Here is a 17,437-nt window from a genome sequence, read left to right as displayed (position 1 = left end):
ACCAAGGAGACAATGCCACCCCCAGCACAGCACCTCAAATGTGAGGGCAAGAGGCTGAGCAGAGGTGTGGTTAGGGGGCCTCTAGGAAGCACCCCGCCGAACCTACCCTCGGTGGGTGAAGTCTTCAGCCTCCGGCAGAGCCCGCTGACGTCCCCGTAGGCCTCCTGGATCTTCTGTAGTGCCTCAGCCCCACGGAGCTCCATGAGGGCGCGCAGCTCTGCCAGCGTGCACCCAAAGCCACCCGCCTGGGGGGCCTCCCGCTGCTGCTGCTGCTGCTGCTGCTGCTGCGGTTTCGGGTGGAACTCGATGGAGCTATTGGCCATGTCTCCCATCCTGCCTGTCAGTCCTTGGAGCAGGTGCAGTCTCGCCTCTGTTGCAGCGAGGGACAGGTGGCCGGCCACCTGCAGTCCTGGTGCCCCGTGAGGCGCAGGGGTGGAGCACGGTGGCTAAGTGTGGACACCTGGGGAGATGGAGCAGAAGTGGAGAGTGGTTGACACAGAACTAATAGTCCCGTATTCCAGAACACAGTGCATGTGAGCCATGGCTGGTCAGGGGAGAGTTCACCTCCCAGCTTGGGCCAGTCCGTCTCACCCTCCAAGAGCACCCCAAGTCAGGTGGGCTTGCCCAGGCTTCAGTGCCTTCGGGGGGACCCTCCTGCCACTACCCCCATCCATCTGGGGACCTGGCTGGGTTGGCAAAGGCCAATGTCACCTTCGTGGGCAGGCGGTCCTGGCCCTCCCACCTGCTCCCAGCTCTTACCAGATTAAAGCGTGCCCTGTGCTGCTGGCATGCTCCCAATCCGCGGTGTTCTGCTGGCACCACCTTGGTGCCACACAGCTTTAGGCCTAGGGCTGCGGCAGACTTCGGGTAGCAGCTCGAGCCATGGACAGGGCTCCGGGTCAGGTCTCAGAAACACCCTGCGCACCTGGGAGTCAGGGAACAGGAAAGGAGGAGGCCGAGGAGGGAGAGAGGGAGGAGAAAGGAGATAAAGGGAGGTGCAAGGGGGAGAGACCAGGAGAGGGCACGTGGGGCAAAGCCACGAGCAGCCACAGGTCACCGGTGACTGCCGATACTCTGTACCCCTCAGCACGGCACCACCCACGCCTTCCACACCCTCTTTCCTCCTGATGACAGCGTAGGAGCTAAGGCTGCTAGGCTGCATGGCCTTCCCCTTTTGCAGAGAATCACCAGCTGCAGCCCTCCCCCCCCGCCCCCCGCCAGTGTCCAGTGTCCTTGGCCCCACCCCAGGAGTTACTGGGTCTGATGGGGAAGCCCTGGGGTGCCGCTTCTCCGGCCGGCCGGCCGGCCGGCAGGACTACAGCCTCTGCAGCCCTGCCTTTCGCATCTCCCTCCTGTCTGCTCCTTGTGGGAGTGGCCCCGAGTGCTCCCAGAACTCAACCTCTGGGCACCACGGCTCAGCTGGGCCTTCTCGGGAGCACCTGGCTCAGAACAGCCCTCTTGGAAGTAGAACTCAGTCATCCGTCAGGATTTCAGACCGAGGAGCACCCATGCAGACACGGAGTCCCAGAGCCCCGAGGAGAGCACAGAGACGCCTGGACGGCCCAAACGTGCTGGCCAAATGCATGGCACTTGCTTTCACTTGAGCCCAGAATGTGGGAGTTGGGAGCAGCACAGCCCTCAGGAGGGAACCAGTCTCTGGGAAACCAAGGGTCATTCGGAAACATGTCCCAGCCTTAGACCTCTGGTGTCAAGGAAAGGCATACATGCCTATGGCACACAAAAGCAAGTTCCCTGGTGACTTGCCCATGAGGTCTGGAGGGACACAGAAGGTAGTTTAGAAAATGTCCACCCCAAGTGACCCCCATTTTAAGATCTGGAGTGTCTAAGTGTTAACTTTCTGGAAACCCCACCTGTAGTGGCCTTTGCTTTTGGAAAATGGTGAAACCAAATGGTGGACACAGGACTGAGCCACTCTCTCCCAGCCCTCTCCAGCCCTTTCTTCTGGCTGGTTATCTCACAATACTCACTGGCCTGATCTGCTGGGCACAGAGGGTGAACAAGACTACACTAATTCCCTCTCTGTGACAGAAACAAGGTCAGGGTCAAGGACCAAGAGCCATGAGGTCTGAAGGAGGCCAAGCGGTGAACTGAGGCAAAGGATGCGGGCTTCACTGGCAGCCTGAAGCCACGGGTGCCACCCAGTGCACTCTGGCCACCCACGTGCTACACAAATCCCTGTGCTTCTCTCCAGCATGGGGAACTCAGGCTGACCGGAGCAAATGGTGGAGCCAGGAGAAGCTGGGTCTGCTTCTCTGCCAATACTGCCCGTGCGATGGCCCCCGAGGCCTTGGCCACCCGCTGGGACTCTGCTGTAGATGCTACCAATGCTGTCCTTGGCTCTCTCCAGACCTCCAGCCTGAGCCCCAGGACCTGGGTGCCACCATCAGGTGTGGGCTCTGTCCCCACCCCTGCCACCCTGCCCCTGCTGACTGCCTGAGGGTGCATGGGTCCAGTGTGGCAGCGCGGGGGCTGGCTTTGGCTCACACAAGCTCTCCTTCCTGCTAGCAGGTTCTGGGCCCAAGGCTCTGATGTTCCCCCCTACTCTGCGCACAGCCCCTGGGCACCAAGTGGGGACTTGTGTGTCCCCAAGTAAGCTGCCTAAGGGACTTCCCATGGGCTCCTTCCACAGGGGAAGCTTGAGGGGACAGTCTGTTCCTTTGGAGCACTTCATCTGCTCCGCCTCCCCCAACTGTCCTCCTTTAAACAAAGGTGTGGGGGAGCCTGGGCCTGGCTGGGGACAGCCTGGACCCACCAGAGATGCCTGGGGCTGCAACCCTCCCACCTCTGTGGAGCCAGCTCCATGCCCATACAGAGCCGCTCCTCGTCGAGCTGTTCCCAGCCGCCGCGCTGGCAGCGCCGTGGCTGAGCGGACCCACGGTGATTCATGCTCAGGACACTGGGCAGGCAAGCCAGGCTGTGTCCGCTCCCTGCAGCTAGAGGGACAGTGTCCCTCAGGTGACCCGCCACCATGCTGCTCTGAGTCACCAGCTCCCCGCTTCAGGCACCATCACCAGAGACACAGAGTCCCCTCCGGGCCCTGCCATACCCCCGTTGCAGTCCCCCAGTTGATGAACTAGATGCTTCTCCTGGCTGTGTCGGAAGGCCACCGCCACTCTGCTGGGCCACATGGCTTGGGGCCCTGGCTGCACGGCCTCCTCTGGTCACTACCTGCTGACCTCCAGTGAACTCCTACTCACAGTCCCAGAGAGATGTCCCCAGGAGAGCCTGGTGGTTTCTTCACTCGCCACGATCGATAGCTGCTGGCCCACTCCCATCTCGCTCGACTCGGTGGCATGGTCCTGGGGGCCGTGTCTGTCCCACTCACTGGGCTTGGCTCTTTGGGATGCACGGTTATGGAGCTGGCAGGAAGCCCCCATGCACTCAGCCCCTCTAAGAGGAACGCAGCACTCGGGAAGGTGGAGGACCCTTGTCCGGACAGTGGGGCACATGGCGGGCTGGGGCGGGCACTGGCTTTGTGAACTCAGACTGCAGGGCAGACCAGAGCCATGGGTGAAGGTGGGAACTGCTGCAGAGAGTGAGTGGCCCGGGCTTTGTCCCCTCCCCCCAAGTTGTCCCCACACCTGGCCCGTGGCCTGCCTTGGTCTGAACCAGGATGGCAGCCGTCGCTGAAGTGGAGAACAGAAGCCACCAGACCTAGGGGTTCCGCAGGCCTGACAAGAATTTCCGGCCCGGGCTGCTTGCCGAGAACAGCCTGTGGGCACCAAGAGGGCAGGGACAGGACCGTCTCTGCGCTCTTTCATCTTGCAGACTTTAATTGGCCTAATTGAGTTTAGAACTTCCACAGGGGGGCACCTGGACCTTCCAGCATGCACTGTGGACTGGCACAGATTGACCAGCACAGTAGGCGGGGTGACAGCAGAGATGCCCTTGCTGGGTGCCTGTCAACAGGTTGCTACCTCAGGGACAGAGGGGCTGTTGAGGGACCCTGCCTACATCTGGCTGGCCCTGGCATCCAAATGCCTCCTCGACTCTTCCTCTAGTGTGCTGTGGTCACTTGGCCAGAGACAGAGCCCGTCCTTCTGTGACGGTCTCTCTCTCCCTCTCTGGCCATCCTGATGGGCTTCTGGGCATGCCCACCACCCTCCAGGGAGCTTTGGAGTTCCTGAGCGAGGGGCGCCTCCATCCCCAGGTTCTCCTCTCGAGACCCCACTCCTGACACCAAGCTTCCAGCCGTCAGCATCTGCAGACACCGACACCTGTGTCTCATCCCTCCCTGCGCCTCGCAGACACTTACTTCCTCCTGGGAAATGCAGGCCCAGGCAGGGCTGGAGACACCAGACACCCAGCTCCTGTTTGGCCTAGGCCTCCTGGCCAGCCTTCCAGGTGGCCTGACGTGAGTCACAGCCACCCAAACTGGGACACCCTTGGCAATTCCCCAAGTAGCTTCTCTGGCAGGCCTTGGCCACCTGCTATGTATGTGGTGACACAGCCTCACCTTCTCAGGGACAATGAATTGGGGGAAAGGCTACCACTGGCCCTCACATTGGCACTCGAGAACCCATCAGAACTCACCCCGTCCTCAAGTCTGGAAACGGCCCTGCCCCCCCCTCCCCCGCCTGGTGTCCACCAAGTTCGTATGGGCATGTGTCCCCACGCTGATGATGGGACATTTGTTACCAAGTGCTGCTGCCTCCTGGGGGTGGACAGAGTGGCTGCCAGCAGGAGCAAGAAGCCAGGAAGTCCTGTCCCAAGTTGCTCCAGGGTCACTGGACCCTTAGGAATGAGAACATCCCCTGTCTCTATCTGGATGTGGCATCCAGGCCACCACAGCCCAGGGGCCATGTGGAAGGCGAGCCTGGGTGCCCAGTGACAGATGAGGGCACATGCTCTCCACCTCCTGGTGTCCATCGTCCTCGCACTAGCGGCCTGCCGGGCAAGGCTTGCCCTGGGCATCCCTGGAAATTGTGGGCCCAGTGGAACAGAGGGAAGGGCACGCCAACTGCTGCAGTCACAGCTGGATACCGTCGGTGGCCCAGCGCGCACCTGAATGCTGGGCACGGCTGGAGACCAGTCAGGAGGCAGGGGCCTGAGAAGGCAGGAGGGAGGGATGCCAGGTGGGGGGAGCGGTGTCCTTTCCTGTGCTCCCCTCAGGAGACCTGCTGTAACCCTTGCTCTCTCACATCCCCCCTCTGCCATACAAGACCCTTTCCCTGTTGCCCACCCCTGCTTGATGCACCTTGGTGACCACCTAGGAGGGGACAGAAGGGTTCCAAGGACGAGGCCTGCATGCAGCCAGGGAGGGGGAGGGAAGGAGTCAGGCCGAGAGCAGCCTCATTAATATTTCAGAGGCACCGCACTGCAGCGCAGCCCGGCCCTCTCAGCTCTGCCACTGGTGCTGGGTGCTGGGCGGAGGGCGGAGGGAGCAGGGAGCGCGGAGGATGGGAGAGGAGAAGGAAATAAAGCCAGAAAACAGATTTAAAGGGACAGGCTCCCCGCCCCCTGCCGCTCCGTGCCTCCCTCCCCTGTTCCCGGTACAATCTGTGCGCACACCGAGTGGCTCTCGAATGCATGCTAACAGCTTTGGGCAAAAACAGTAACAGCACAAAGTGTCCAGTGCTGCCCTGACACCCCTGCACCCCGTACATTCCCACCTGCCTGACGCTCTGCCCCCATGCCAGGTAGGGCCCACCGAGGCCCAGCTCCACGCACTGCCCCTTCCTGCTAGTCAGTGTCGGGCCCAGGAGGCTCTGGAAACCCCAGGGTGGCAGGAAGCAGAACAATACCCAAGGCCAGCCCTGCATGGGCTCCTCTGCAGGGGACTTTAAGTGCTCAGTTCTGCCAGACGTGGGGCACATACCTGTCATCCCAACACTCAGGAGGCTGAGGCAGGAAGATTGCCAGAAGTTTGAGGCCAGCCCAGGCTACATAGTGAGTTGAAGGCAGGCCTGAACTGCATAGCAAGATCCTATCTCAAAACAAAAGTTATTACTACTACTACTGGTGCCTAGCCCTGGTTGGGTGTGGTGGCACACATCTGTCATGCCAGTACTCAGGAGGCTGAGGCAGGAGGATCCCCATGAGTTAGAGACCCACTTGGGCGACATGGTGAGTTCAAGATGAGCCTGGACTACATAACAAGATTCTGTCAAAAAACCCAAAAACTAAATAAATAGGGCCAACCATAAAGTATGGGCAAAGTAGCATGGCACAGGAGCCGGCAGTCCCACGTGCAGGCGTGCACTCCACCCCCAGGAGAGCGGCAGGGACTGCGATGGACGCCTGGGCAGCTGGGTGCACAGGGCGGAGGCAGCCCAGGCCCCACACGCGGAGAAAGGGGCAAGCAGATGGCACCCGACCCTGCAGCAGGCCATCACTCAGCCGGACAGCACAGATGGCCCTTGGGGACATGACACTCGGCAACAGGAGCCAGGCACTGAAGGACAAATCGTGTCTGATGGCACTTCTGGGGGTCCCCAAGGTAGCTGATCAGAGGCAGAAGGGAGAGTGGCCGGTGGGCTGGGGCCAGGGGCCATGGGGAAGTGGCACATAACAGGGACAGACCGACGTCCCAAGCCACTCTGTCTCACTCCCTGAGGTCCAGTCAGCTATGAATCTGCCCAAGGAACACACTTCCTGCTCAGCTGGTGGGGCACCTGATTAGGGGGTGCAGAAAGAGTGTGGCTGAACCAGCTTCAAGGTGGGTAGGTTCAATTTACAAAATGTGCCTTGGGGGTGCTGGTGAGCCCCAGAAGGTTCTGGCAGAGACTGTGGACCTGAATGGTTAAAGGGGTGTCTGCCATCTTGGGAGGGGCTACATTCTCCCAACTCCTGTGCTGCTACGTGTGACCATCTGGCCAACTGGATGTAAGCAAATGTAAAAGAGATGGTGGCCTTCGTTTCAAGGGAAGGAATGTGTGCTCCCTCCTTTCCTCATTCCAGCTGGTTGGGATGCTGATGTAATGACAGGAGCTGCAGCAGCTACCTCATACCATCTTGCACATGGAATCCACAGTCAGAGCCCTGGGAAAAAGAAACCATTTGACATTGTCCCAGAAGCAGAATGGGGAAGGTGGGAGCCCAAGGAGACAGCAACATTCCTATCGTAGCAACACCAGGCAGTGGTGCCAGGGGCACAGCTACTCCGGCCGTGCTCCACAAGCTGAGCCGCAGTCACGCTCTCTCTTTCCCTTCTGGCTCTCTGTGGTCACCCCATCATGGCTTCCCCTCCCTCTGCCTGCCCAGAAGCCCAGGCCAGCTGGAGCCCAGAGTTCACTGCTGAGGCCAGAGCACTTTGCTTGAGCAGGGCAGGACCCACATGTCCCAGGCTCAGGGTTGTCTTGAGCTTGCTCGGGCTCCCCACTGTGCCTGGCTCCACTGCCACCCAGGTGGTCCCTGCAGTGCTGGGTGGCCCCAGGCCCTGGAAGGAAGTGGGAAGCCTCTGGCTGGCTGAAGCCTTGAAAGGCTCATGACAAGGACCACAGCTGTGTACGGAAGGCGGTCTGGTCACGTGTCTGCTGCGGAGACAGAGCTGGAGAAGGCCTGGGCCAGGTAGCAGGAGCTGGAGAAGCCAACGGCAGGAAGCATACTGACACTAATTATTCAATTAGGCGAGCTGTGTGGTGGCGGTGATGCGACTGCATTGCAGCAGGGGCACAACAGGGCAAGGGGACCTAGAAACGCTGCCACTGGCTTCTGTGTAGGAGGCCAACCCACAAAGGGGCCGAGACCTCACATCTGGGTTCCTGTCCCCCAGCCCTGACTAGCCTGGAACAAGAAGTACCCAAGTCTCCCAGCCTCCGCCAGGTTCCTCTCCCAGAGCCCGCTGCAAGGGCCAGAAGCGACCGAGGCCCAAACAGGTAATTCAGGACATTACAGGCACCCGGTTGCCCTGGGGGAAAGTACACCTGAGGGCTGAGTCCTTCCAGCCAGAAAGGGCAGCGACTAGATGACTGAGGAGACTGTGGGGATGCACATGTCCTCCTAGGGAGCAACGCCCATGGAGCCCCATTCTAGAACCTGGTGGGGGCGGGGTTGCTGGTTTCTGGAACCATCTACAATCTTTGGGGTCAAGGTCAGGGGCTGCAGCTGTGGAGGCTCCCACCCAGTCTCTGCCAGAACCTTCTGGGGCGGGACTCACCAGCACCCCCAAGGCACATTTTGTAAATCGAACCCACCCAGTCACCCCTTTCGTGACTTGGCTGACTCACTCAGAGAGCCAACCCAGATGGAGAAAGAGCTAATCAGAACTGTCACTGTATGGGGGACCCCAGGCACCCGAGAGGGGGGGGTCCAGAAGTGCCCTTTCCCGGTGCCAGGCCACTCTGAACCCCCAGGAGAGCCCCCGAGCATGGTACTCTTAGCATAGAGGATGGCAAAGGTGCTGGGAATGGTAGAGGCCAGCTCAGGTTGAAGATGGGAGCTGAGTCTCACTGCCTTCTGTGACCCAGAAACAAAGTACTGGTACCACTTCTCCAGGTGCCTGAGACAGTGACAGCAGCAGAGCCAGTGGCCAATGTGCCCCCAAGAGAGAGAGGGCACCTCAGGAGATGCAGCCTAGGGAGAGTCACCCAAAAGGGTACCAGGCCTTGTTCTGCATCGGTGCCAATCCACACCAGCTGTGGTGGCAGGACCCAAAGGTTGCCGAGGACCTGGCTGCAACCTGGATCACCAGAAGAAGCCTGGTTACACAGAGTTCTTGCAGGCTCTGGGTGCCCAAGAGAGTGGAGAGTCCTGCAGAGGCAGGAGGGTGGCTCTGGGGAGACAGCACCATGAGGGTCCAGGTAATCCCTCTCCGTGTACCCACAGGCCATCAGGGACCCAGTGGGGCCCTTCCACCAGTTCTGTGCCAGCCCCTGTGCCCACGGGGCCAGCGAGCCAAGGAGGAGCTGGTGGCAGCTGTAGGGGTCACTGGAGAAGGCTCTCTTGGGAGGGTAGCAGAGTGCACCTCCAGCCCATCCACTCCACTGCCCCAAGGCAGTACCCCTGCCGCCTTGCCCCCACCTTTGCTGCTGTTTCCTCCTCCAGACAGGAGGAAAGGGGCCTAGAGGACAGTTGGCACCCCGGAACTGGCCCTGCCCAACACCTGATCCACCTATGGTTACAGTTGCGTGTGCCTCTCTGGGTCACCTGGAGAGGAACAGCCCATTGCTCTCCTTGGCTGGAGGACAGGTTGTTCCCTGAGACAGGTTTCCAAGCATGAAGGCCCTACTGCTGGTTGTCAAGCTATGTGCAGATAAGTCATGGATCAAGGGGGACACCGGTCTGGGTGACAGGGACCCTGAGCACAAACCCTATCCCCAAGGCCACCCATGCCTCTCCTAACTCCAGGTGGCAGCCATGGCCACCACCTCCAGGCCTCTGGCCCTGAACCAAGATGTGCTGTGTCTGGTCCTGGACTCTCTGTAGAAGGCTCAGGAAAGATCCTCAGTCCCTGCACCTGGGGAACTGTTTGGAAGCCTGGGATTGGCCAGAGGCGCAGGAGGTGGGGTTGTGCACAAGTTCCTCCCCTCAACATGATTTCAGATTGGCTGCTCTAATCTGGCCCCTCCCCTCTGTCGCACCTGTGCTACCACCACACCCCTGGCCAACCAGGCATGTAAAAAGTCAGTTCAGCAGTGAGCCTGCCACTGTGCGTCTCGACCTGGTTTCAGATTTGTGTCTTGATGCCAAGGCACAGAGATGTCTGAGTGCTGGGACAATCTGGGCACCAATGATGTTCCCAAGTGAATGGGCAGATAAGTCATGGACCAAAGAGAAAGAGAAGCCCATGCCCTGTCGTCTGCGGTAACCATCACTCAGGATGGAGATGGCCAGGTTCTGCTATCCTGGAGCCATTTGGATATCCCCAGCTGTGGGCCTTTGACCACAATGGTTTCCACCACCAATCTGTGCAAGGCAAACCCACAGTACCCCCAGACAGCCCACCACCACCTGTCCCCCTAAGGACACACTCATTGCTAAGGAACTCCAGAGATGCGCAGGAAATGTGTCACCAAATGATGAAGACAGGAAGAGAGACCTGTTATAAAGGAGCCAGGAAACAACTGATTTGATATAGGAAGTAAAGATGTGTGTTAGCAACCTGGCGAAGGGTGCACCTCGTATCTCCCCAAGTTGAATTGCCTTTGCATAGAACAGGGTTCAGCAGCTCCAGCCCGAGGGCCAGGTCTGGCAGCCAAGTGTGCATGTGAATAAAGTTTTATTGGCACACGGCCACACCCATTCATGTAAGTATCATCCATGGCTGTTTTCACGCTACCATGGAGAGCTGAGCAATTTAGACAAGAGCACAGGGCCAGCAAAGCGGCGAGTGTTGATCACCTGGCTCTTTGCCGAAGTTGCTGATCCCCGGGTTAAAGATTTAGCATCTCGAAAGTGCAAACCACACATGCGCACGTGCACACACAGAAAACCCAGAAGCTCTCCAATGTCTACAAGAAATCACCAAAGACGGCGGCGAAAACACGTCTATCTTCTGCACGAAAACACGGTAAGGCAAGAACAAAGAGGTAAAAACACCGTTTGCAACAAACGCGTTGAATTGCTGCTATGTTTTGCATACGTGATGTAGTCAAGCCGAGGAGAGAAGCGCTAAGCCCTGGTAAAGAAGGTGAGGAATAGGTAATTGGCTAAAAAAGAAGGATGCCATTTAAAAACAGAAACCCGGTGGCTGAAGTAGGTGCTCTGTGGCCTTGATACCTAGGGTAGCGTCGCCGTATGCCTGAGGCCTTCTGGAGAGCCCTTTGGCAGGATGCTTCCCGGGGAGAGGCGCACGCGGCACCCGGGCGCTCATCGTGGCCTCCTGTGGAAGGGTGAAACAAATCTGGCAGCCCGCGTTTCCAAAAATAGCCAAATAATTAAGCGAATTACAATCTCTTGAGAGAATATTATTCAGCCATTAAAAATTGTAATTACTGAGGCCGGCCCTGATCCATCTTGGGTGCCTGATAAATAACCGTCAAGTTTTTTCCTTGCCTGTTTTGACTTCATGCTTTATTTTGGCAATAAGTATTTCCTGGCTTCACAATCTTTAAAAAATTAGACTACATCCATTTGGAAAAAAATGTTCATTTAGGAAGGGATTATATTAATAAAGAAAATGCTTATGTGAAATAAAAAAATAGATTACACAATTGAGCCCATGGTATAATTACAGTAATGTGAAAATAAATAGGTTTTGCTAAGAAAGGGAGCAAAAATAAACCAACAAAATGGGAATGCTGGCTTGCAGTTTGGTGGCAGGACAGAGGGAGGAGCTCGTATGTCACTGACTTTCTGTGTGTTAGGGGCTTTCTATAAAGAGCATGCATCAGTAGGAAGGCACAGACATTGTTAAACATCAATCTGGGCATGGTGACACGTGCCTGTCACCCCAGTGCTTGGGAGGCTGAGTCAGGAAGACTGCTGGGAGTTGGAGGCCAGCCTGGGCTACAGCGTGAGTTTGAGGCTGGCCTGAACTACAAGGTGAGGCCCTGTTTCAAAAGCAAAGAAGAAGGATGAGAAGGCAGAAGGGGAAAGTCAGCAAGACAGCAGCAAAGAGAACGCCTCGCCTCGCCCATCTTTGTGCCAAGCTGCCTGGGACCCTCCTCTGCTGCCCCCTGCCAGGCTCCTCTTTTTGTGCCCTGGAAGTGGGCAGTCTGGGCTTTGCCCGCAGCTGAGGCCAGCCAAGGGCAGGCCCGGCATCCCGTGGCACAGCAGGCTGTGGCCTCCCTTGCCTGACCCTGTCTCCAGGAGCCGACCATGGGACAGTAGCCTGGGGTGGCTCTAAAGTGGGGCCAAGCAACAGACCACTCTGCGTGACGGGACGGCTCTCTGTGCATTAGGGCAGCGGGGCCAGGACTGTTCAGGGCTGAGTCTGGGGCCTGAGGCCGGGGACAGCGGCCTGGCACTGTGGCCTCCGCACAGCCAGCGGTGCTCAGCTGCACACTTAGCAGAGCAGCACAGAGGACACGGATTTTCCACTCCCTCCAGGGTGTGCACAGGGCCCTCGGATGCACAGTTGGATGAGTGAGATCTGACTGGCCACCTCTGACCACAGGGCACATTCATCTACCCAAGCCCAAGCCGGTGTCTTGCATTCCCACTTAGCAGGTGCTCAGATCAGAGCCCGAGCAATCATGGGACATGTCTTCAAATGTCCCTGAGTCCCTAAAACTCCTCCTTGAGGAGTCAGCCTTCAGCAGCTATGTGCCCCCCGGCGGTGGGCTTGTGAGTGGCTTTGGGATCCTTGTGAGGTGCCATGGACCGGTACACTTTGGAGTGGTGGAAAATTTTCTCCCTGTGTCACCCAGTGTGGTAGCCCCCGATGGCTACCAAGCATGTGACCCATGTCAGTGCGACTGACAAGGGAAATGTGTGATTTCACTTTTGTGAATTGCTGCCTATAGATAAAGCAGCTCTCAAAAGTGGCTCATGAAACATTTTTACTTTTTTTAAGAGACAAGGTCTTGCCGTGTGATCCAGGTTAGCCTCGAACTCATTGAGATCCTCCTGCCTCAGCATCCCGAGTGCTGGGATTACAGGCCTGTGCCAGTATGCTCAGCCATGAAGAAACTTCTCACCAAAACAGAACAGCTGCCTATTTGCTGAGGGCCCACAGACAGGGCAGAAACCAGCTCAGGACAATCGGAACGACGAGCACTCTGCAAGGACATGGGCGGCAAACCTCCCATGCAAAGTCTTGAGTCCTAAGTCTCAGCCTTGCTGCCCATGCCCAGGTTCTGCCATCCATCAGCTACACGCCCCATCCCCCTCCTCCCTCGCCCTGCTGCCACGTGGCTCGGACCCTTCTCCCCAGGCCACTCCCAGGCCAGTCGCCAGCACGGCCCACCCGACAGAAGGTGCCCAGGCAGGGGAGGGCCTTCCAGCCAGGCAGTCACTGGCCAAGCCAGGGCTGGGGAGAGAAGCCCAGCAGGGAGCTGGGAAATGGCAGGGGCCAGGAAGAGCCATCTGTGATACTATACGGCCTCTACTTGTCTGCCCAGCCCAGGATGCCAGCTGCAGTCACCAAGACAGCCCTTGTCAGTGGTGCTCACAGGTACTGAGCCCCTTCGTACGGGTCCCCTGAAGGGGTCAGACCGATGACTTACTGAAAAGTAAATCGTTCTCTAACCTGCTCTGCATGGGCAGAAGTCACCTTTTATCCTTTCTCTCAGTGAAGACATGTGGGTGGAGACACCAGTGTCGCAGCTTCTGAGCTGTGGGGCCTTCCCAAAAACTGTCTCAGCAGGGACCCTGGGCAACCAGTGTGGGCACACAGCGCTCCCTCCTGCCCCGTTCAGCACACACTTTTAGGGGCAAACTTCTCCAGATGCACGAACCAGACTCAGGAGCCTGGTGGCCCGTGTCCCTGCCCCGGTCCGGTTTTGCCACCTACCAGCTGTGGATCGGGAGCCAGTCAACTAACTCTCTGGCCTCCGTATGGCTGGCTGTGATGGGGGTACATGCACACCTGCCTCAGTGGGCTCCTGCTTCAGGTACATGAGGGGACATCTGGGAAGTGTTTGGAACAGAGCCTGGCAAAAGTGACTGCCATTATTACTGTCACAATTGACGTAACCCATGATGGTGACACCCACGAGCCATTAGTTTAAAATTACAGGGGTTCAGGTGCACTCAGTTCTCTAAGGCAACAGAGCAGGGGGGCCACAGTCCCAGGACACTGAGCTCCCGCAGGCCACACACTGAGGGGCTCTGAAGTGGACCCCCGCCCCGAGGCGGCCCCCTCTGACTCACAGTCAGGGTCGCTCCTGAAGCCGCCAAGTGCACCCCCGCCCTCTCTGCCTCTGGAGCAGGGAAGGGACTTGGCCAAGGTCATGAAGACCATCGGGCACAGAGCTGTCACCAGTGCTCGGAGCTCCCGTTGCTGGAGCCTGAGGTGCCTCTCTAAGTCTCCTCTGTCCTTTGTCCCCCCAGGGACCTGCTGTGGGCGCTCTCCCGGCATGCTCCTTGCTGCTGGGGGCTTCCCTCCCCACAGGCCCAGCTCTCCTGCTGGCTCTGTGCAGCACCCCTTCCCACGCCGCCCCACTTCCATCTGCCTGCCTCACCCCCTTCTGTCCCTCACTCCAGCCACCTGGCAGTGCTGGGCGCGCACCGGGCTGTGCCGATGAAGGCCAGCCATGTCCTTGGTCCTCCTCCACCTTGAGGTGAGGCGGCGGGGTAATCAATGGGCTGGGACCACAACTGCCCAGCCCCTGCCAATTGGCCTTCTTGCTCTCCCGCTGAGACTGCAGGGGCTGAGCCCCCCCCCATGCTAGGCTTCAGTCCCCTTGACTCCCTGCTCTGCATGCATCCCACCTCCCTTCTCCAAAGGCCTCCGTTTCTTCACCTGTGAAAAGGGGGGTGATGCAAACAGCAGCTCACTCATGTGGTTGACATGAGCCCAAGATGTAGGGGGTCCAGGAATCCTTATTAAGATAGCTACTAGGATGACCCCTTGCATACACACACAGGAGTGTCCCAGCCATGTGCTTGACATAGATGGGCCTCCACCCATGCTCTCAATGGAATGCTGCGTCCTCTCCCCTCTTGAGACCTCAATGATCCCATCTGAAAAATGGGGACAGAAATCCAGGTCTCACCTCTCTTTTTGGGTGAGTCTGCAGATTCTGTGAGGTCAAGGTCGTGAATGCACCACCCAGAAACCAAGAGGCCACTCTGCTAGGCCTATGCCAGGCACTCAAGCAGCCCAGGCTGGTCCCTGCTTTCAGCTGCTCAGGGACTAGAGAGGGGTGATGGCCAGAGATGAGGTGACAGAGCTGGGGGTGAGTGGAGGAGGAACAAGCCAGGGGCACCTGCCAGGCTGGTGCCCAAGCTGTTGGTAAGGAGCCAGGGGAGACTGTTATGAGGCCAGCTGGGAGCAGGCTGGGCTTGACCCCACAGCAGGCAGGGACCCACTTTAGATCAGCACCTTGAGGCCTTGCCTCTGAGAGACAGAGCCGCCTCACTGTGTGGTCCAGCCCTGGGATGAGGCCGGGCCCTACTACAGGGTACTGTGGCCCTGCCCTGCCTGGAGGCCAGTGATTGGAATGCTCTCTGAGCTCCCCCCAGACCCTGGCCCAACTGCTCTGCCCAGGCCCTTGTCCCCACCCTGTCTCCTAGCCCTGAAGCGGCTGCAACAGGCAGGGACCAGGTCCCAGAGAGAAGAGCGGTGGCCTAAGCTCCCAATCCAGAGCCCTGGCCGGCGCTTCCATCCCCGGGAACCCGGGGCCTCCAGCAGAAACCTTCTGGCCAAGGTCACACAGGTGAAGAGGGGCAGAGCTGTTCCCCAAGGATGGAGACACAAGTGTAGCCAGGGCACCGGGTCCATGCCAGCGGTGGGCTCGGCGGGCGGCTCTGTGGGCGTGCAGGGGACAGTGTGGGAACGTGCGAGGCGGAGGATGACACAGTACGAGGGCGCAGGGGGAGGGGTGCTGCGAAGCTCCGGGAAGGTGCGTGCGCACCGGCGACTCCCAGCCCAGGCCCCGAGCCCCCTCGGCAGCCCCCGGCGGCCTGGTTCCCCAGACTCGGATGCGCGTGCGCGCGGGATGCGGGGCGCTGGGCGCGGGGTGCGGGTGCGGGGCGCTGCCCGTTGGCCCCGGGGCCCCGGGGTGACGCGCGGCCGCGGTGCCGCAAGGACACGCAGGCCCGGCTTTGGGCGCAGGTGCCTCGGGAGGGGACCTGCGTCCCCCCACCTGCCGCCGCGCCGCTCGCTGGGCCGTCCTTCCGCCCCCGCCAGCGCCCGCGCCCACCTCGCCTGCGCCCGTGCGCCCTGGGCACCACTTACCCAGGCATGGGCACAGCCACCACCGCGGCCTCGGCTCTGGCGGACGCTGTCGCTGCGGAGGGCGCCCGGGGGCAACGATAACGATCCGTGTTAAAGACAGAACGGCCCAGGCACGGGGCGGCCTGGCCAGCAGCGCGGAGTAGGACCCTCTTCGGGAGCGAGGGCTGCGGCGAATGCTCCCCACGCTCCGCACCGGCAGCAGCGGCAGCGGCGGCGACGCGGTGCGCTTGGCTTCAGCCGCAGCTCTGAGCACGGAGGGAGGGAGGGAGGGAGGGAGGGAGGGAGAAAGGGAGGGGGGGTGGGGAAGGGAGGGAGCCGGTGTGGTGGTGGTGCTGGTGCTGGTGGTGGTGGTGGTGGTGGTGGAGGAGGAGGAGGAGGAGGAGGAGGAGGAGGAGGAGGAGGAGGAGGACTAAGGAGGAGGAGGAGGATGGGAGAAAGGAGGGGGCAGACAGTTGGGGGAGGAGAGAGCCTGAGACAAGGCTGGGGGTGCACTAGTGCATAGCACAGGCCGCAGGGCTGCAGGCCCTTCTGTCCTCAGGACACTAGTGGTGCCTGACCTTCCTAGCCTGGCTTTGCCCTGCAAGGGCACTGGCCACGTGGGGGTGGGTGCAGCTGTGTGGCACCTGGGAGTCGGAGAAATCACCTGGAGCCATGACAGGGACACCAGGCTGCCCTACCTCTTCAGAGCCCTGTCCTCTAGGTGTCTTTCCCCAGCAGCAACATGGGGGGCGGAGCTGGGGCTGATGGGGAGGGAGCCTGGGGTTCCTGGACCCAAAGTGGACTGAGGGATGGCGGCCCCCTGGACCTCTGTGGGACACAAGGTGACTGCACACACATAAACACCCCGAGACAGACCCATGGAATATACACATGCAGTGATGCCCGGCAGCCTGCTTCTTCTGAGATCCCTGGGACCCCTGGAGGGCTCTACCTGTGTTACCCAGCTGGGTAACAGCAGACACCTCTGCCCCCAGCCGCCTGGGGCCCTTGTGGAGGCCCCGGAGGAGCTCTCTGCCTGAGGTGCAAGGAGGGGACCGAGCTTGCAGGAAGGAAGGAACAAGTCTCTGGGCAGCGCAGGGGTGTCCTGTGTGCCAGCTGGGCCTGGGGACACAGCAGGGAGTGGCAGGCAGACAGGGACTGGATGCACACGCGTGGGGCAAGGGCCCCGGAGACCAGAGATCAGACTGACCAGACAGTGCTGGGGTCTCAAGGAAGGCTTCTTTGTGGTGTTGTCACTGAGGCAGACATAGGAAGGACAGGAAGGCGTGGCTGTGCCCCCCCCCTGCCCAGGGAGCTGTCACAGCTCCACAGCCTGCCCCTGCCCTGGAAAGAGCCAGGCTGTGTGCAGTGTGCTCAGAGTGGCAGAGGCTCACTCCCGAGTGCCACCCTGCCGCCACCCTCCCACACAACCAGGGCACACTTGTGTGCTCACCCACGTGGGCCCGCGTTCTCACACACTCATAGATGGTCACGGATCTACATAGCCCTGGGGCGCTCACACTCATGTCCACACTTAAACGCTCAGGGTTCTTCACACCTTCACCCAGCTGTTCACACATGGGCACAGCTATGTACCCACACGCATACTCACACACACCATCAACTTCCACACACATTTACACACCCGTTCACTCATGCAACCTCACACACTTGCTGCCCTTTGGCTGTGACACAAAAGTGGCACCTTGAGTA

The 17,437-nt window shown here is 59.5% G+C and overlaps 1 protein-coding gene across 6 annotated transcripts in view; it reads right to left on the bottom strand.

Moving 5' to 3' along the window:
* Positions 1 to 16,005, bottom strand: part of Atp2b3 (ATPase plasma membrane Ca2+ transporting 3) — a 58,669-nt gene extending 42,664 nt beyond the window's left edge. For 4 of the 6 annotated variants that reach the window (XM_063246555.1, XM_063246556.1, XM_063246557.1 and 1 more), the window contains exons 1-3: positions 15,746 to 16,004; positions 760 to 925; positions 107 to 460 (exon numbers count right to left, since the gene is read on the bottom strand). In XM_063246555.1, the coding sequence (XP_063102625.1) occupies positions 107 to 332 (226 nt within the window). In that variant the 5' untranslated portion in view covers positions 333 to 460; positions 760 to 925; positions 15,746 to 16,004. Of the gene's footprint in view, positions 1 to 106; positions 461 to 759; positions 926 to 15,745 lie in introns of all 6 variants that reach the window. The other 2 variants (XM_063246560.1, XM_063246559.1) reach the window with 1 other exon arrangement.
* Positions 16,006 to 17,437: the final 1,432 nt, after the last annotated feature.

Source organism: Cavia porcellus, unplaced genomic scaffold (genome assembly GCF_034190915.1).
Source record: "Cavia porcellus strain 051 isolate PalLab524CR breed Dunkin Hartley unplaced genomic scaffold, mCavPor4.1 scaffold_3, whole genome shotgun sequence".
NCBI lineage: Eukaryota > Metazoa > Chordata > Mammalia > Rodentia > Caviidae > Cavia > Cavia porcellus.
Note: the sequence above shows the minus strand (reverse complement) of the source record. Positions and strands in the feature narration are given on the sequence as shown.